The sequence below is a fragment of the Taudactylus pleione genome, unplaced genomic scaffold (assembly GCF_031769625.1).
Source record: "Taudactylus pleione unplaced genomic scaffold, aTauple2 ptg000086l, whole genome shotgun sequence".
NCBI lineage: Eukaryota > Metazoa > Chordata > Amphibia > Anura > Myobatrachidae > Taudactylus > Taudactylus pleione.
Window position 1 is genome coordinate 13,392,365 of NW_028284488.1, and position 15,505 is coordinate 13,407,869.

The window sequence follows — 15,505 nt, forward strand, 5'->3', positions numbered from 1 at the left end:
CCAGTGCATGGATAGTTGACTGGAAGCGCTGATGGACACTATATTTGCTGAGTGCTGCTGTCCTTTCTATTACTGTCAGCCATTTTAGCTATCCCTATTTTTTCTTTCTCAGAAAATTGACCCTTATAGTACAACTAGGGGTGGGATATATTCTGCTTAGACCAAGCCTGTGTTTAAGTGTCACATACATTGTGTCTATTTACCGTTTATCATGTCTGGTGATGACGAACCTATGCAGCTTGCTGCACCTGCCCTATATTCCTGCATTAGATGTAAGGCAGGTATTGGGGAGGAAGAAGCAGAGAGAGGGGGCCTATGTACTACATGTACGCTACCTAGCCCTTCTCGGGCCGCCTGCTTGCCGCAAGAGCCTCCTTCTGCTACTTATGTAAATGAGGCAGCGTTGGATGTAAATTTACTTCCAGGATTTCTGCGGCAGTGGTGTCTGCGCGTCGCTCCTTGTGGCTCCGATCTTGGAGAGCAGATGCGGATTCCAAGAGGGGCCTGGAATGTCTTCCGTACAATGGACAGGTACTGTTTGGGCCGGCTCTGGATAAGATTGTGGACACGCTGGCAGCGGCAAAATCCGCAAACTTGCCCTCAGCTCCATCCACCTCTGGGTCAGGGACGTCGGCCTCCGGGTAATCAAAGGCCCAATCCTTTCCGAGGTCATCAGGAAACAAGAAGCCTTCTAAGCCTAGGAAGCAGGCTTGGAGCACCAGACGTCTGAATACCAAGCCTGACGACAAGTCCACAGCCTGACTGGGCGGGCCTCCTCTTGGGGGGTCCCCAAGGTGGGAGGCTGACTTCTTCAGTTCACCCGGTGTTGGTGTCAGACCATCTCGGACACTTGGGTAAGGGAAGTGGTCTCTCATGGGTATGCCCTCTCCGTTCGGAAAAGACCTTCCCATCAATTTTTTTCCACTGATCTTCATTCAAATCCAGAGAAGGCTCTGAAAATTCACAGGATTGTATGATCCATGCTCCAGGAGGGGGTTATTGTGCCGGTCCCGCTACCCCAGAGGGGGATGGGTTATTACTCCAATTTCTTCCTGGTGCAAAAACCGAATGGATCATACAGGCCTATCCTCAACTTGAAGTCTCTAAACAAATATTTGAGGGTGCCTCGGTTCAGAATGGAGACCCTGCGTTCCATTATCTTGGCTATGGAACCTGGGGACTTTATGGTGTCTCTGGACATCCAAGATTCCTACCTTCATGTCCCAATAGCGGTCTCTCATCAGCGATTTCTCTACTTTGCGGTAGCAAATCGGCATTATCAGTTTCAGGCTTTAACGTTTGGCCTTTCTACAGCCCCGAAGGTGTTTAACAAGGCGGCACACCTGTGCCTGCAGGGGGTACACCTCCTACCTTACCTGGACGATCTGCTACTTCTGGCAGGGTCTCCAGAGGTACTTCACCAGCACCTGCAACTAACTATACAAGTGTTGCAGAATCACGGATGGCTGATAAATTGGAAGAAGTCGTCCCTAACGCCATCTCAGAAGATGCTTCCTCTCAGAGCTCTGCTGGACACTCCGCAACAGCGGATCTTTCTGACGGAGGAAAAGATCTGTGTTACAGGCAAGGATTCGCACTTGCCTGCAGGATCGCAGAATCTCGATCCATTCTTCAATGGGGTTACTGGGGTCCATGGTGTCGACGTTCGACATGGTTGAATATGCCCAGTTTTACTAGAGACATCTTAGAACTTCGGGCAGTTTTTCGGGCCTTACAATAAGCGAGACTGTTTCTACAGGCTCATCCCGTACAGATTCAGTCATACAACGCCACGATTTTGGCTTATATAAATCATCAAGGAGGAACTCGAAGTCAGGAAGCTCTAAGAGAGGTGTCTCGCACTCTGACTTGGGCAGAAAACAACCTACCGGCCATCTCGGCAGTCTTTATTCCTGGAGTACTCAACTGGGAAGTGGAATTCCTCAGCACGACGTGCATACAGTGGAATGGTCTCTTCACCAGGAAGTATTTCAGCTCCTGGTGGACAGTTGGGGACTTCCGGAAATAGATCTCATGGCATCCAGACACAATCGCAAGCCTTTGGGTGTACGGCTCCCGAACAAGAGATGCAGAAGCTCTAATTGTAGACGCTCTGTCGGTACGATGGACCTTTCAGTTCGCATACCTGTTTCCTCCGTTCTCCCTACTTCCTCGCGTGTTGCGAAAGTTCAAGCAGGACGGAGGCATGATTCTACTGGTGGCTCCGGCATGGCCCAGACGTCACTGGTACTCCGATCTACGGAGTCTTTCCATAGACACTCCGTAGCTACCTCCTCAGCATCCGGACCTGTTGTCTCAGGGTCTGTGTCTTTACCCGGATCTGGGTAAGCTGTCTTTGATGGCGTGGCTCTTGAAACATCCCTCTTGAGGTCAAAGGGTTTTTCAAGCTCTGTGGTTAACACCATGCTCCGGGCTAGGAAGCCGGCTTCGGCCAGGATTTACCACAGGGTCGGGCACGCCTCTTTTTGCGTGGTGCAGACCTCAGAAATATGATCCGTTGGTGTTTCGTGTTTCTAGAGTCCTCGCCTTCCTTCAGGCAGGCTTGGATAAGGGTCTGCGCCTTGCTTCTTTGAAGGTGCAGGTGTCTGCCTTGTCGGTGTGGTTTCAGCGTCGGAATGCTCCTCTGGCTGATGTCCGCACCTTTTATGCTAGGGGTTCTTCGCATTCAGCCTCCCTTTGTCCCTCCGGTGGCACAATGGGATTTGGCGGTGGTGCTGAAGGCTCTTCAGGGTCCCCAATTTCAACAACTGGGCTCAGTGGACCTCAAATGGCTTACGGCTAAAGTCGTTTTTCTTTTGGCTTTTGCATCTGCCAGAAGAGTGTCTGATTTGGGGGCTCTTTCTTGTTGTCTCCCTTATTTGATTTTTCACCATGATAGGGCGGTTCTTAGGACTCGCCCCGGTTTTCTCCCTAAGGTGGTATCCAGTTTCCACATTAATGAGGAGATTATTGTTCCGGCTTTTCACTTTCCTGGTTTGTCAGCGGATGAGGCCACGTTGGATGTGGTTTGCGCTCTTTGCATTTATGTGGAGCGCACCTGTTCTTTCCGAAAATCGTATTGTTTGTGTTGTACGGTTTTTCGCAAAAAAGGTTGGCTGGCCAATAAGCAAACTTTGGCCCGTTGGATTTGTTTGGCGATTTCCGAGACCTATGTTCATGAGGGTATTCCAGTTCCGCCCTCAGTCACTGCTCATTCTACGAGGTCTGTCTGTCCCTCCTGGGCAGCTCGGCGTGGCGCCTCGGCTGTTCAGCTATGTAAGGCGGCCACGTGGTCTACTGTTCAGACCTTTGAGGTATTATGCTTTCCCTCTCAGGATGCTTCCTTCGGGCGGCGGATTCTCCTTTCTACACAGGAGCGTCCCCGCCCTTGAAGCGTACAGCTTTGGGACATCCCCAAGGTGAAGGCCCTGAGGACCCTAAGGACCCTGAAGTAGAAAGCAAGAGATATGGTAAAAACTTACCTTTATCTCTGTTTCTACGAGGTCCTTAGGGTCCACAGGGCGCCCGCACTGTGCTTCAGAAGGGTCTTGTTCTGGTCGCCAGTTTTCTGTCTCTCTTCCGTGAGTATGGAATTCTTGTGTGTGCCGGACTTACTCCTTTCTGTTTTCTCCTCCTCTGGCTTGGTAACGTAACTGAAGGTACCCTGGCCGGGGGCCGGGGTATAGGAAGGGAGCCTGCTGCATCCTGGGAGGCTCAAGGAATTTAACTGTGTGGTGCCCGGACTGGTTACCCAGCCTATACCCCAAGGTGAAGGCCCTGTGGACCCTAAGGACCTCGTAGAAACAGAGATAACAAAGGTAAGTTCTTGCCATATCTCTTGTTTTTGTACTGTCCTAAATTGTTACTAAATTTGTTTTCTTGCGATCATTAATTACTTTTACTGTGTCTGGCATGAAGGGTAATACTTTTACTCTACTCCAAAATCCTTTGTCAACAAAATCATCCTCTAATTAGAAGAACTATTTGGGTTCAGTGTCCGGATACATACCCATGCATAAATCACTCTTTGACTAATGATTTTTACTACAGACAGCTTGTTGGTTTCAGTTTCTTTTTCTCTATAATGAGAGCCTGTTTTATTGTTTTATTATTATTATTATTGTTTATTTATATGGCGCCACAAGTGTTCCGCAGCGCCTTACAAAGTACATAAACAAATTGATTTACAGTGACTTACAGTACAATACAATACAATACAATACATTACAGGACATGGATAATATACATTGCTACATTCACGACCATAACACCCAGATACGCAACAATGCAAAGCAATCAAGTGTTAGGTGCCCTGGTAGAGAGTAAGAAGTAGATGAGGGTATAGTAAGAAGATGCACAAGAGGGTAGAGGGCCCTGCTCATAGGAGCTTACATTCTAAGGGGGAGGGACAGACAAACATGGGTGAAACAGATGGGGTAGGCAGGGAGGAAGGAGTATGTAGCAGCAAGTTAAGATGAGAGGTGGAAGGCTTTGATGAAATAGTGGGTCTTGAGAGCCCGTTTGAAGGATTGTAGAGAGGTGGAGAGTCTGATGGGAAGCGGGAGAGAGTTCCAAAGGTGGGGAGTAACGCGGGCAAAATCTTGGAGGCGGGAGTGGGAGGAAGTAATCAATTGGCATGAGAGGCAGCGTGCATTTGTTGAACGAAGAGGGCGGGCAGGAGAGTGAAGGGAGATGAGATCAGAGTGTAAATGGGAGAGGAATGGCTGAGGGCTTTGTAAGGGAGTGTGAGAACCTTAAATTGGGTTCTAAAGGGGAAGGGGAGGCAGATGTAGAGCGTTTTGAGAGGAAGATGAGCCAAGCAGCAGCATTGAGGACAGACTGCAGAGGGGAGAGAAGGGATTTAGGGAGGCCAGATAGGAGAAGGTTATAGTAGTCCAATCTGGAGATGACCAATGAGTGTATAAGGGTTTTAGTGGCATCCTGGGTGAGAAAGGGTCTAAATTTGGAAATATTTTTAAGATGAAAGCGACAGGACTGTGAGAGATTCTGGATATGTGGTTTGAAGGAGAGGGAGGAGTCCAGGATAACTCCAAGTCAGCGCACTTTGGGGCTAGAGGAGATAGTTGTGCCATCAATTGATAAAGAAATGGTGGGAAGTGTGGCTATGTAGGGGGGAGGGAAGATGATTAGCTCAGTCTTAGACATATTAAGTTTAAGAAATCGCTGGGACATCCAGGAAGAAATGGCAGAGAGACAGTTGAAGACACGAGTGAGGAGAGAGGGAGAGAGAGGTCAGGGGAGGAAAGGTAGATCTGAGTATCATCAGCATAGAGATGATATTGGAGGTCAAAAGAGCTGATGAGTTCACCTAGTGAGGATGTATAGGGTGAGAAAAGGAGAGGTCCAAGAATAGAACCTTGGGGAACACCCACTGCAAGAGGCTGTGGGGGAGAAGAGGAGACAGAGAAGGATCGGTCAGAGAGGTAGGAGGATAGCCAGGAGAGGTCAGTGTCACGCAGACCAAGGGAGTGCAGGATTTGCAGAAGGAGAGGGTGGTCTACAGTGTCAAAAGCAGCAGAAAGGTCAAGGAGAATGAGCAGAGAGTAGTGGCCCTTGGATTTAGCAGCAAGGAGGTCATTGCTGACTTTTGTGAGGACAGTTTCAGTGGAGTGGAGAACGGAAGCCAGACTGAAAAGGGTCAAGGAGGGAATGAGAGGAAAGAAAGGTGGTAAGGCGCTTGAAAACAACACGCTCAAGGAGCTTGGCAGCAAAAGGGAGGAGAGAGATGGGACGGTAGTTGGAGAGAGTGTTAGAATCAAGGGTTGTTTTTTTTTAGTATGGGGGAGACAAGGGCATGTTTGAATGCAGACGGGACAGTGCCTGATGATAGGGAGAGATTAAAGAGGTGGGCAAGATGGGAGCAGGCAGAAGGAGAGAGGTAGCGGAGGAGATGTGAAGGGATAGGGTCAAGGGGGAGGTGGAAGGGGGGGGGGGGGGAAGGACTGGATGAGGGACATGATTTCCTCTCCAGATACAGGGGAGAAGAAAGTTAGAGTAGGTAAAATTGAAGGAGAGGGGTGATCTGGGAAGAGAGGAGGTGGATAGCAGGGGGACTGGTGGGATATGATGTCCTGACGTATGGAGTCAATTTTAGATGTAAAGTAGGTCGCAAAATCAAGGGCAGAGAGCGAGGAGGTGGGCGGAGGGGGGAGTTGAAGGTGGTGAAGAGACGTTGGGGATTTGAGGACTGAGAGGAGATGAGGTTCTTGTAATATAACTGTTTAGAGAAGGAAAGGGCAGCACTGTATGATGAGAGCATAAATTTGAAATGGAGAAAATAAGCCTTAGAGCGTGATCTTCTCCACTGTCGTTCGGCAGTTCGCGAACACTTTTGCAGGTATCGGGTGCATTTGGAATGCCAGTGTTGAGGTGTAAATCTGCGAGGGTGAATAGTGATCGCTGGAGCACCAGACTCCAGAGCAGAAGTAAGGGAGGTATTGTATAGAGAAATGGCTTGTTCAGGGCAGGAGAGAGAGAGGATAGGGGAGAGAAGTGAGTCAAGCTGGGAAGAAAAAGAAACTGTGTCAATAGCGTCAATGTTACGCTTGGTGATGGTGGTCTTAGGAGGTAGAGGAAGGGAAGGAGAGAGGGATAGGTTAAAAGAGAGAAGGTGATGGTATGAGAGGGGGAATGGGGAATTGGAGTAATCAGAAATATCACAACGGTGAGTGAAGACCAGGTCAAGCGAATGCCTATATTGTTATTCTCTTGTGCTGCTGTCCATGCATGAAGCAGCAAATAGTGCTGTGTTCTCCTGATCAGCAAAGTTCCTTTGCATGGGAATGTTCTGCTAATTGAGGAAGGGTTATATTGGGGAGGGTAGGGAGTTAAAGCATACTTCAGGGAGATTGTAAAAGCAAAACCTATGAGCGTGGCGGTAAAGTGGACGTGTAATGCTACAACTGAGAGGTGTTTCATAAAATTGATTTACATCCAAATGTAAACCAGCCCCAAAGCAGTTAGTAAGATCTACATGTTGATGAAAACACACTATGTTTCAGAAAATGCATGTAGCCATAGGTGTCATTGTGCCTTATAACCAATGCAGGGAAGTTATACTAATTTCCTGTTCTTAAATTGTGTATCGTCATACCACATTCCAGCAGTTTTATAAACTGTTCTCGATGCATTTCAGTTCAAAAAATATATTGTACTTTGTATTACAGGAGGCGAAAGGACCGGCATGAAGCTAGTGGGTTTTCTCGTAGGCCTGACCCTGAATCTGATGAAGAGGAAGACTATGAAAGAGAGAGGAGGAAGAGAGGTATATTTTTTAGTGAGATTGATGGCGCTAATGGTGCTTACACACAGGACGATCGTCAGAGATAACGATATCGCTGACCGATCTCCCTGCACCTTCCTGGAGTACTGAATGATCGATATCGATCACCCAGCACGCCACCAACGATGGGTCAGTGACCAGCGATCAACGATCACGGGTCCCTATGTAAGCTGGTCGATATCAACCAGGTTGGACTTCACGGCTTATGGACGATATCATTATCATCCATCATTGGTGGGTTGGAAGGCTCCTAAAAATGCTAGATATGAACGATAACGATATGATAGTAATCGTTATCGTTCATGTCGTGCATTTTTATTGTACCGTGTGTACGCACTAGAAGACTAGCTCTTTTTTGTGTGATCTTTTAAGGCATTGTCATAAACTCAAAAAACTCAGTACTTTTATTCCAGGAATTAAGACCATTAAAATATGTACACTGTGAAGTAACAATTTTATCTAAAATTCACAGTATATTATTGAAAGTGTATAAATCAGCAGCTCCTGAGGCTGAAAAATTGTGTTAAATGCACCCTCTGGGAGCTATTGCATGAGGTAACTCAAAGATTTCAGCACTTAACTTGGAATTTTTGGATTAACGCACATTATCCGCGAGGAAATTGAGAAGTAATTGAATAGCTCAGGACTTTAAACCTGGACCTTTACTGGCGTGGTAAACACTGCTGGTAATTGAATCTGCCTGTATAGCCATACTTGAAAACAGGTGACTTTTTTTTTATTAGTACCTCAGTTGTTTTCATTTAACCATCTGTGCTCAAGCATGGATATCCTTAAAACCTTGATTGTTATTGTGCCTTGAGGACGGAGGTTGGGAAACACTGGGATAGGGTGCTGGCCTCCACTTGTTTTCTTCACTGCATACATATTTAACACAGCCTCAATTTGTTTATAGTACCTTTTTAGATTCATTCAGTAAGGTTTTTCTGAATGGAATGGATTGACTAAATGCTATGAGAGGAAACTGAAGGTCGCTTCCAGGAACAGGATTAAGAGATTAATGTGCATGCGATCAGCTAGATAAAGACGCCAACCTCCTTTATCCGTATTACTAGGATGAATGTATGACATGAGCTGATGCCTGCTTCTAGGCCAAACTCTCTGGAATTCAAGGGCAGATGTTCCCAGACGAGAGACTAAATTCTTTTAATAAATATATATATTTTCTTTTTCTGCCATGATTCAAAAAAAATAAAAATAAAAATTGACACATTTCTATAATTTACTGTGGAAGTGTAAACATGTAATTTTCAAGTAAAAGAAAATTAAGTGAAACTTTTTTGATTTCTTCATAGATAATGACACTCCCTACAAAACATTTGTTGTCCTTTTTGCCAATGTGCGGTTTCGTTATTGCGCAGCACTACTAACCACACATTTATCCTTCGTTATGGATTACAAATGTATTATTTTTTTTTTTTTTTTAAAGTGCATGGTATATCTCCCAGTGCCACAACCTTCGTATGACTGATTATTGCCTCTTTCTTTTCTGCTGTTAGTAAAAAACAAAGTAATGCATAACCTAAAATAATTTGGAGCCCGAAACAATAGAAACCGCTATTCTTCTAGAGTTGTTGCACTCTTAAGAGGGATTGGGAAAATACATAATGTGTGTGTCCTTATTTATTTTATGTCTTTAAAAAAAACAAAAAAAACAGCATTTTAATTATATTACAGGCTCCATATTTTAATATCTTGTAACAGGCATATTTTCGGACATTCCATATTTTATTATTGTCCGTCATATTCTAAATTTATATATATATGCATACACATTTATGCTCATGACTTCCTTCTCGCCCCCTCCCTTTAAAACAATTTCCATTGTCTTAGGAGCATCTTAAATGACGTGCTTGTAATTTATACCTACTTTTTTTCCTTTACAGTAATAGGAGGAGCTGCTATTGCACCCCCTACGTCACTTGTTGAGAAAGACAGGGAATGTAAGTGTTGACGTGATTTAAAAGAATACGTAGTGCTCGCACTAGATGGAGTAGTTAACCATTACTAAAGTTATTTCTATGACTTATTGGACTTTACTAACGTATATGAATGTGTGCTTGTGTATTGCTGCTGCTTTTTAATTTATGCCTCTCTACTTATAAACATTAAGTTAATCAATAACCTTATATAATTGTTATAACAATATTAGAGAACGTCATGTATGGTGATATGTTTAATGTGGGCTCAGTGACAGCCTTTTTCAAGTTTGTCTGGTTTTTTGACCTTTTAATTAAAAAGATTGTCTTTAGATACTCTTAGCACAAGTAAGGCTTGCCATGTACTGTTTGCTAATCCTTTAAATATTTCTCATAATTGTAAAAGTTTTGCTTTGAACCGTTTTCTTATTCCTTCCTCTGTTTGTTCGCACTGGTGTTTTATGTTACACACTCATATGATTGTTCACACAAACATATCTGCAAATGGTACATAATCATTTTCCTCATATCACATACAGATGATAGGCCACATAAGGCCAAAGAAAGAGAGGAACATTTGGTAATACTATCTTGTTACGTGTTTATAGCACCCGTAATCCTTACATGTGCGCATTATAATGCAATAGTACATGTGCTGACATGCAATACTTTGTGAACAAGCTTGTAGCATTTGTTAAAATAGAATACATGTAAATGGAACCTGATATATGAATATATATCTGCATGAACCTTTTTTTTACATGTGAGTGAGGTATAAATTATTATTTGAATGTTCTCTTCTCAGCTATAGTACCGTCCTATGATGATGAGCCTAGGCCTCGTCCCCCAGTAGCTAAGGCTGCAATTCCACCCCCTATATATGATGAGCCAGAGAGGCCACGGTCACCAACTGGGCCAAGTAATTCCTTTATTGCAAACATGGGGTAAGACTCTGTTCTTTTAACATTTTGTAGTGTGCAATGTCCATATGTAAGGATATGTACCATCCCAAATGGTAGATTATTTTTAATCCTTCTGTGCTTCGTTTTGTTTTGATTCTTTTAGGGATAGTAACTTAATTTCACCACTTTCATGTTTTAGAAAGTGGGGATGATATATGATGTATGTCATGTTACAATCTTAAAGAAATTACTGCCTTTTTTTTTTTTTTTTGGTTCAACTGTTTTTGTTCCTTTTTATTATTTGTTTCACAGTGGAACTGTAGCTCACAAAATCATGCAGAAGTATGGCTTCCGGGAAGGACAGGGTCTGGGAAAACACGAGCAGGGGCTCAGCACTGCACTCTCTGTTGAGAAAACAAGCAAGAGAGGAGGCAAAATCATTGTTGGAGATGTGGCAGATAAAGGTGTGTCGCTTTCTTTATGTTCTTCCTTAAGGTGGGTACACACCTGACAGATATATCTGCAGATGATGGTCGTTCATTCACTCTGAACGGCCATCATCTGCTTGTGCCCTCAGGTCACGATGGGCGGGTCGGGGGCGTGTCCTGCCCCCCTCCTCGCGGCTGCCGCTGTGTGTACTAGCGGTTGGTAGACCGCCCATACACACCTGCCGGTGGACAGATATATGTCTGCAGACATATCTGTCCATCAGCTGTGCAGCACAGCCAATGCGATATGTCTGTGAATGACAACGTTCAGACATATCGCAGGTACACTGGCCAACGTGCCGCAGATATATTGTCCGATCAATTGATTGGCCAATGTATCGGTCAGTGTGTACCCAGCTTTATTCTATCCCCTTTCTAGGGAAAATTAGGTTATTGATGCCTGCATTTAATTTAGAAAGATGATTTTATGTATTGGCATTTATAAAGAAGATATACATTGTTTACTAGAAGTTTCTTTTTCTAACTGGAAATTGCAGAATGCTTATATTGTCTTACTAGGTTTTTTTAATTGGCACAATAAACATCTATTCTATGGTAATAGTTGTTTTATTTGGAGAAATGTAAGTCTTTGTTTCATATTAGTTGGATGTCACTGTCTTATCAGTGGAAGACATGCTGAGTTGTCACATTGAAACCCACTGAGCCTATCATAAATGTCATGGATTGATGCAAACACTGCAAATAACAGAGATGCTCAGGACACCATGAACTTGTTACGTTGTCACTGGTGGCGGTGTGACACATTGCAGTACATGATTTACATGGTTTTTACGTCTAAGCAAGTAAGGTGACGCTAAAGAGAATACAGTTCCCAATATACTAAATTGTTACACGTGGTTAGACTTTGCTTACAATTGTTAGTTCAGCACCTAGCTTATTTTTCTGTTTTATAATATATAGCCTTACCATTGTATTCCTATCTTTCAGCTGAAAGCAGTAAGAAAACTGATCCTAATCCACTAACAGAAATACTAAAGTTTCCTACCAAGGTGGTTTTACTACGGGTAAGGACAAAATAAAACTTTATAATCGGGCTTAAGGGCAGATTCAATTAGCAGTGTTGCTTGCCATGGGCAGATAGCCATGAGATTTAACGTCTGGAGCTATTCAATTAGAAACCCATTTCCCCGCTCGTTAACCAATAGATTCCGGTGTTAAGGAGCCTGGAGCTATGGGTTAACACACTAGTGGTAAGTGCAAACAAACCTGACATTAAACCAATATTTTTTTAATAATTAAGCCTCGTTTCCTGCAACCAGCCACAATGATTAAATTAATAGCATTCACATTTTAATAAATAAACCTATATCCCCTCAACCAGTCCCAAACTTAAATGAATGGTATTCACATCTAATAAATAGACCTATTTACCCCAAATCAACTCAGTCATTAAATCAATAGTACTCATGTTAATAATTAGCTGTTCTCAACAAACTTGGCTCTACATTTAATTATAGTCTCCAAACTAACCCATTCAGTTATAGCCCCATACTAATCCAGCATTAAAATAGTCCCATCACTCTACATTAATTATAGGCCTCACCATAACACCACCTGTAGCATTACATAACTCCCAATATCACCCCACGAATATATGAATAGCCCCTGCTTGCCATTAACCTCATCCTTACTTGACAATTAAACTAATAACACATGCCCTCACCCACGTTAAAAGCCACCCACCCTTTCCAACATTTACATTAAAAAAAACCTCTCTTCCTCCTGCACTTACATTAAAACTCCCCCTCCTTAACCCTTTTTTGTGCCCCACACTGCATCTTGCTGTCTGCTCACAAGTAACATGTTTCCAGCAAGGGTGGGAAGAAATACATGCACATAGCATGGGAGAGAAGAAAGGATCTGTCTGCTGGGATATGCTGTAAAAAGTGGCTGATCCCAGAGGAAAGCCCAGACACCAGGAGGCTTCAGCCACCCCATTCCTGTTCTGGAATGGGGTGTTTAAGCAGCTATAGTATGCAATAATCCTTTCACATATTGTGTGCGCATATTTTTGTTAGACTGTGATTTTCCCTTTCAGAACATGGTGGGTTCAGGGGAAGTTGATGAAGACCTGGAGGCTGAAACAAAAGAAGAATGTGAGAAATATGGCAAAGTTGGAAAATGTGTTATATTTGAGGTTAGTACATTAGTTGTTTTTTAATTGCGGAATTATCTTGTATTGTGGTATGATTAACAGTGAGTTCTTATGTTCCAAGTGTTGTATTCATGTAGGTAAGTGTTCCGTGCATTGCAAGAAGCCTGTATTTACAGAAACTTTTTAAAGTAGAAAGATTGCACAATTGGCATACTTCCCTATTCTGACACTTCTGGTTTCTGTCCTTTCTGAGCTGATTGCATTGTGGGTAAAATAAAGCGATTTTTGCATGGTTCTGGTTAGTATGTGAGTTTATTTTATAGCTGACTGTTTCTCCTTCATCCACTAGGGGACACTGGAGCTTCATGACAGTGGGGTATAGACGGTGGGTTGAGTTGAGCCTGGCACTTTAAAAATCTACAAGTGTGACTGGCTCCTCCCCCTCTATGCCCCATCAACCCCAGTTTTTAGAATGTGCCCGAGTAGAGCCGGTGCACAGGGGCTGTCTCCAGCCCTTATATTAATTTTATATAGATAAAGAGAATCAAAGTCACAAGAGGACAGGCAGACTGTTAGCTGTGACAGTCTGCCTGCATCGTGGGAGCCGCCAGAGAGGGGACCACACGGCTACTGCAGCCTGTGTCCGGTCACCCTATGGAGGGGAGGCTGCTTTAGGCAGTTAGGAGTCATCAGACTCAGCGGGGCCCGCCACAGCTACCACTGGCTTGTGTCCGGGTCCCCGCTCTCCCCTCACTGCCCAGCGCTCTCGCCGCAGCAGCCCGGTGAGTAGCACACCTCTCCTGACTAGCAGGAGAGGTGAAAATAACTGCTGGGTCTGAAAACAGCGCGCGGCTGTCAGCCCCCGCTGTCAGTTTCCACGCTGGTGTTGTGATAGAACACCGGCGCTGGCTGTTAGGTAGGCGCGCTCACAGCTGTCCTGCCTCTGCGTGCCGGTGCTTGTGTAAAAGGCACCGGCACGGTTATCACTGGCGGCGGTCGTGCCGCTGGCCCCCGCTGTCAGTGCGGGGACAGAGAGTGAGAACGTCCCACTGTATAAGTGTATGCCGCGCGTATACAAAGCGGCGGCCATTAGGAGGAGGAGCTTATGGGTCCCTCCTCCTCTTCCTCCTTCACTGCCTGGGCTAGTTTGGCGTGCTCTGAACGGGAGTGGCGCCTCAGACTGCAGGCACTGAGCGGAGGGGGAGAGGAGCAGAAAAAACTGCATCAAAGACTGAGAGCATCTACAGGGGGTCTGTAAATACAGAGGGTGGTTTTAACTACTTTCTGGTCCTATTGATTGCTCCTCCCTTATATGCCTGTCTGCCCCTGTTACTGAGTTGCATTATTCTTGAAATTCTGCTCCTCCTATACTGCTCTGCCTGCAATTTGAGTAGCATTATTATTGAAATTCTGCTCCTCCCTTATTGCTCTGTCTGCTCCCATACTTGAGTAGCATTATTATTGTAATTCTGCTTCTCCCTATACTTCTTCTGCATTCCTGAATTGTATGTGGTGCTTGTCTGTGAGTACATGATGACATCCAGGACAGAAAAAACTGCATCACAAAAGCTGTTTGCCTGCACTAAGTGCAGGAAGAAGTTTACCCATGCTCGCTCCGAAGGGTCTTCCCTGTGCGAGACGTGTGAAGCAGACAGTGCTAACACGCAGTCTGTCACTCCCTCCTTCATAAATAGTTTGGCCGGGGTCATGGCGGACCTTTCTTCTGAATTAGCCGCTTCCCGTAGGGAACGGGAGTCTGCCAGAGATCTTCCTGGCACATCTCACCCTTCTTTTCTAGCAGAACCAGCGTGGGCTCAGAATTTAGTCCGCTCGGTGAATAGCCTTGCTCAAGCGATGGGTTCTGCGTCTAAAGCTCCTGAAGCTACGGTAAGTCGCTCATCTAAAAAGAGGGCTCTTCCGGCGGTTCTCCAGTCGGATGAGGATTCGGCAGCGGATCACTCGTCTCAGGAGGAAGGGGAGATGCTGGACGAATCAGACGTAGAGACTTACTCACAAGAACCTGAGGCATTGCAAGGTATTGACGCACTCATTCTAGCGGTAAGGGAAGTTCTTAAGATTTCTGGCCAGGAAGCTCCAGAATCGTTAGAAGACTCCTTATTTGCCAGGTCACAGAAGATGGCCGTCACATTCCCTGTTTCTCTCCAGTTGGACGATCAGATGACGGCAGCCTGGCAGAATCCGGACCGTAAATTCCAGATTCCTAAGCGTTTTTTCTCTCTTTACCCATTTCCTGCGGAAAATAGGAAGAGGTGGGAGACCCCGCCACCTGTGGATTCTTCGGTTTCTCGGTTGTCAAAGAAGACCACGTTACCTGTTCCAGGAGCTACTACATTGAAGGAAACCTCAGAGCGGAGATTAGAAACCACTTTGAAATCCATTTATACGGCCGCAGGTGGACTTCTCCGGCCGGCCTTGGTAGGATCTTGGGTCAACAAGGCTGTGGAAAAGTGGGCGGAACAATTGACTGAGGGTCTTAGATCCAGCACTCCGCGGGCAGATCTGATTACCTTGGCAGAACATATTCAGGAGTCTGCTGTATACTTAGACGCCTCCAGAGATATCGGCCAGGTAGGCGCTAGGATTTCTGCTTCGGCGGTCTATGCTCGTCGGGCACTTTGGCTTCGTGCCTGGCAAGCGGATGCGGAGTCAAAAAGAGCAGTGGAAGCTCTTCCTTTCACAGGCGATATTTTATTTGGTCCAGAGCTGGACAAATGGATCTCGCTGGCCACTGGAGGTAA

At 45.1% G+C, this 15,505-nt stretch overlaps 1 protein-coding gene across 1 annotated transcript in view; it reads left to right on the forward strand.

The window, feature by feature from the left end:
• The window catches only part of RBM17 (RNA binding motif protein 17), a 60,117-nt gene that overhangs the window by 26,003 nt on the left and 18,609 nt on the right, over window positions 1-15,505 (forward strand). The window contains exons 5-10 of the mRNA XM_088468719.1: window positions 7,188-7,285; window positions 9,208-9,264; window positions 10,046-10,184; window positions 10,455-10,606; window positions 11,579-11,655; window positions 12,690-12,788. Of these exons, the coding sequence (XP_088324845.1) occupies window positions 7,188-7,285; window positions 9,208-9,264; window positions 10,046-10,184; window positions 10,455-10,606; window positions 11,579-11,655; window positions 12,690-12,788 (622 nt within the window). The remainder of the gene's footprint in view (window positions 1-7,187; window positions 7,286-9,207; window positions 9,265-10,045; window positions 10,185-10,454; window positions 10,607-11,578; window positions 11,656-12,689; window positions 12,789-15,505) is intronic.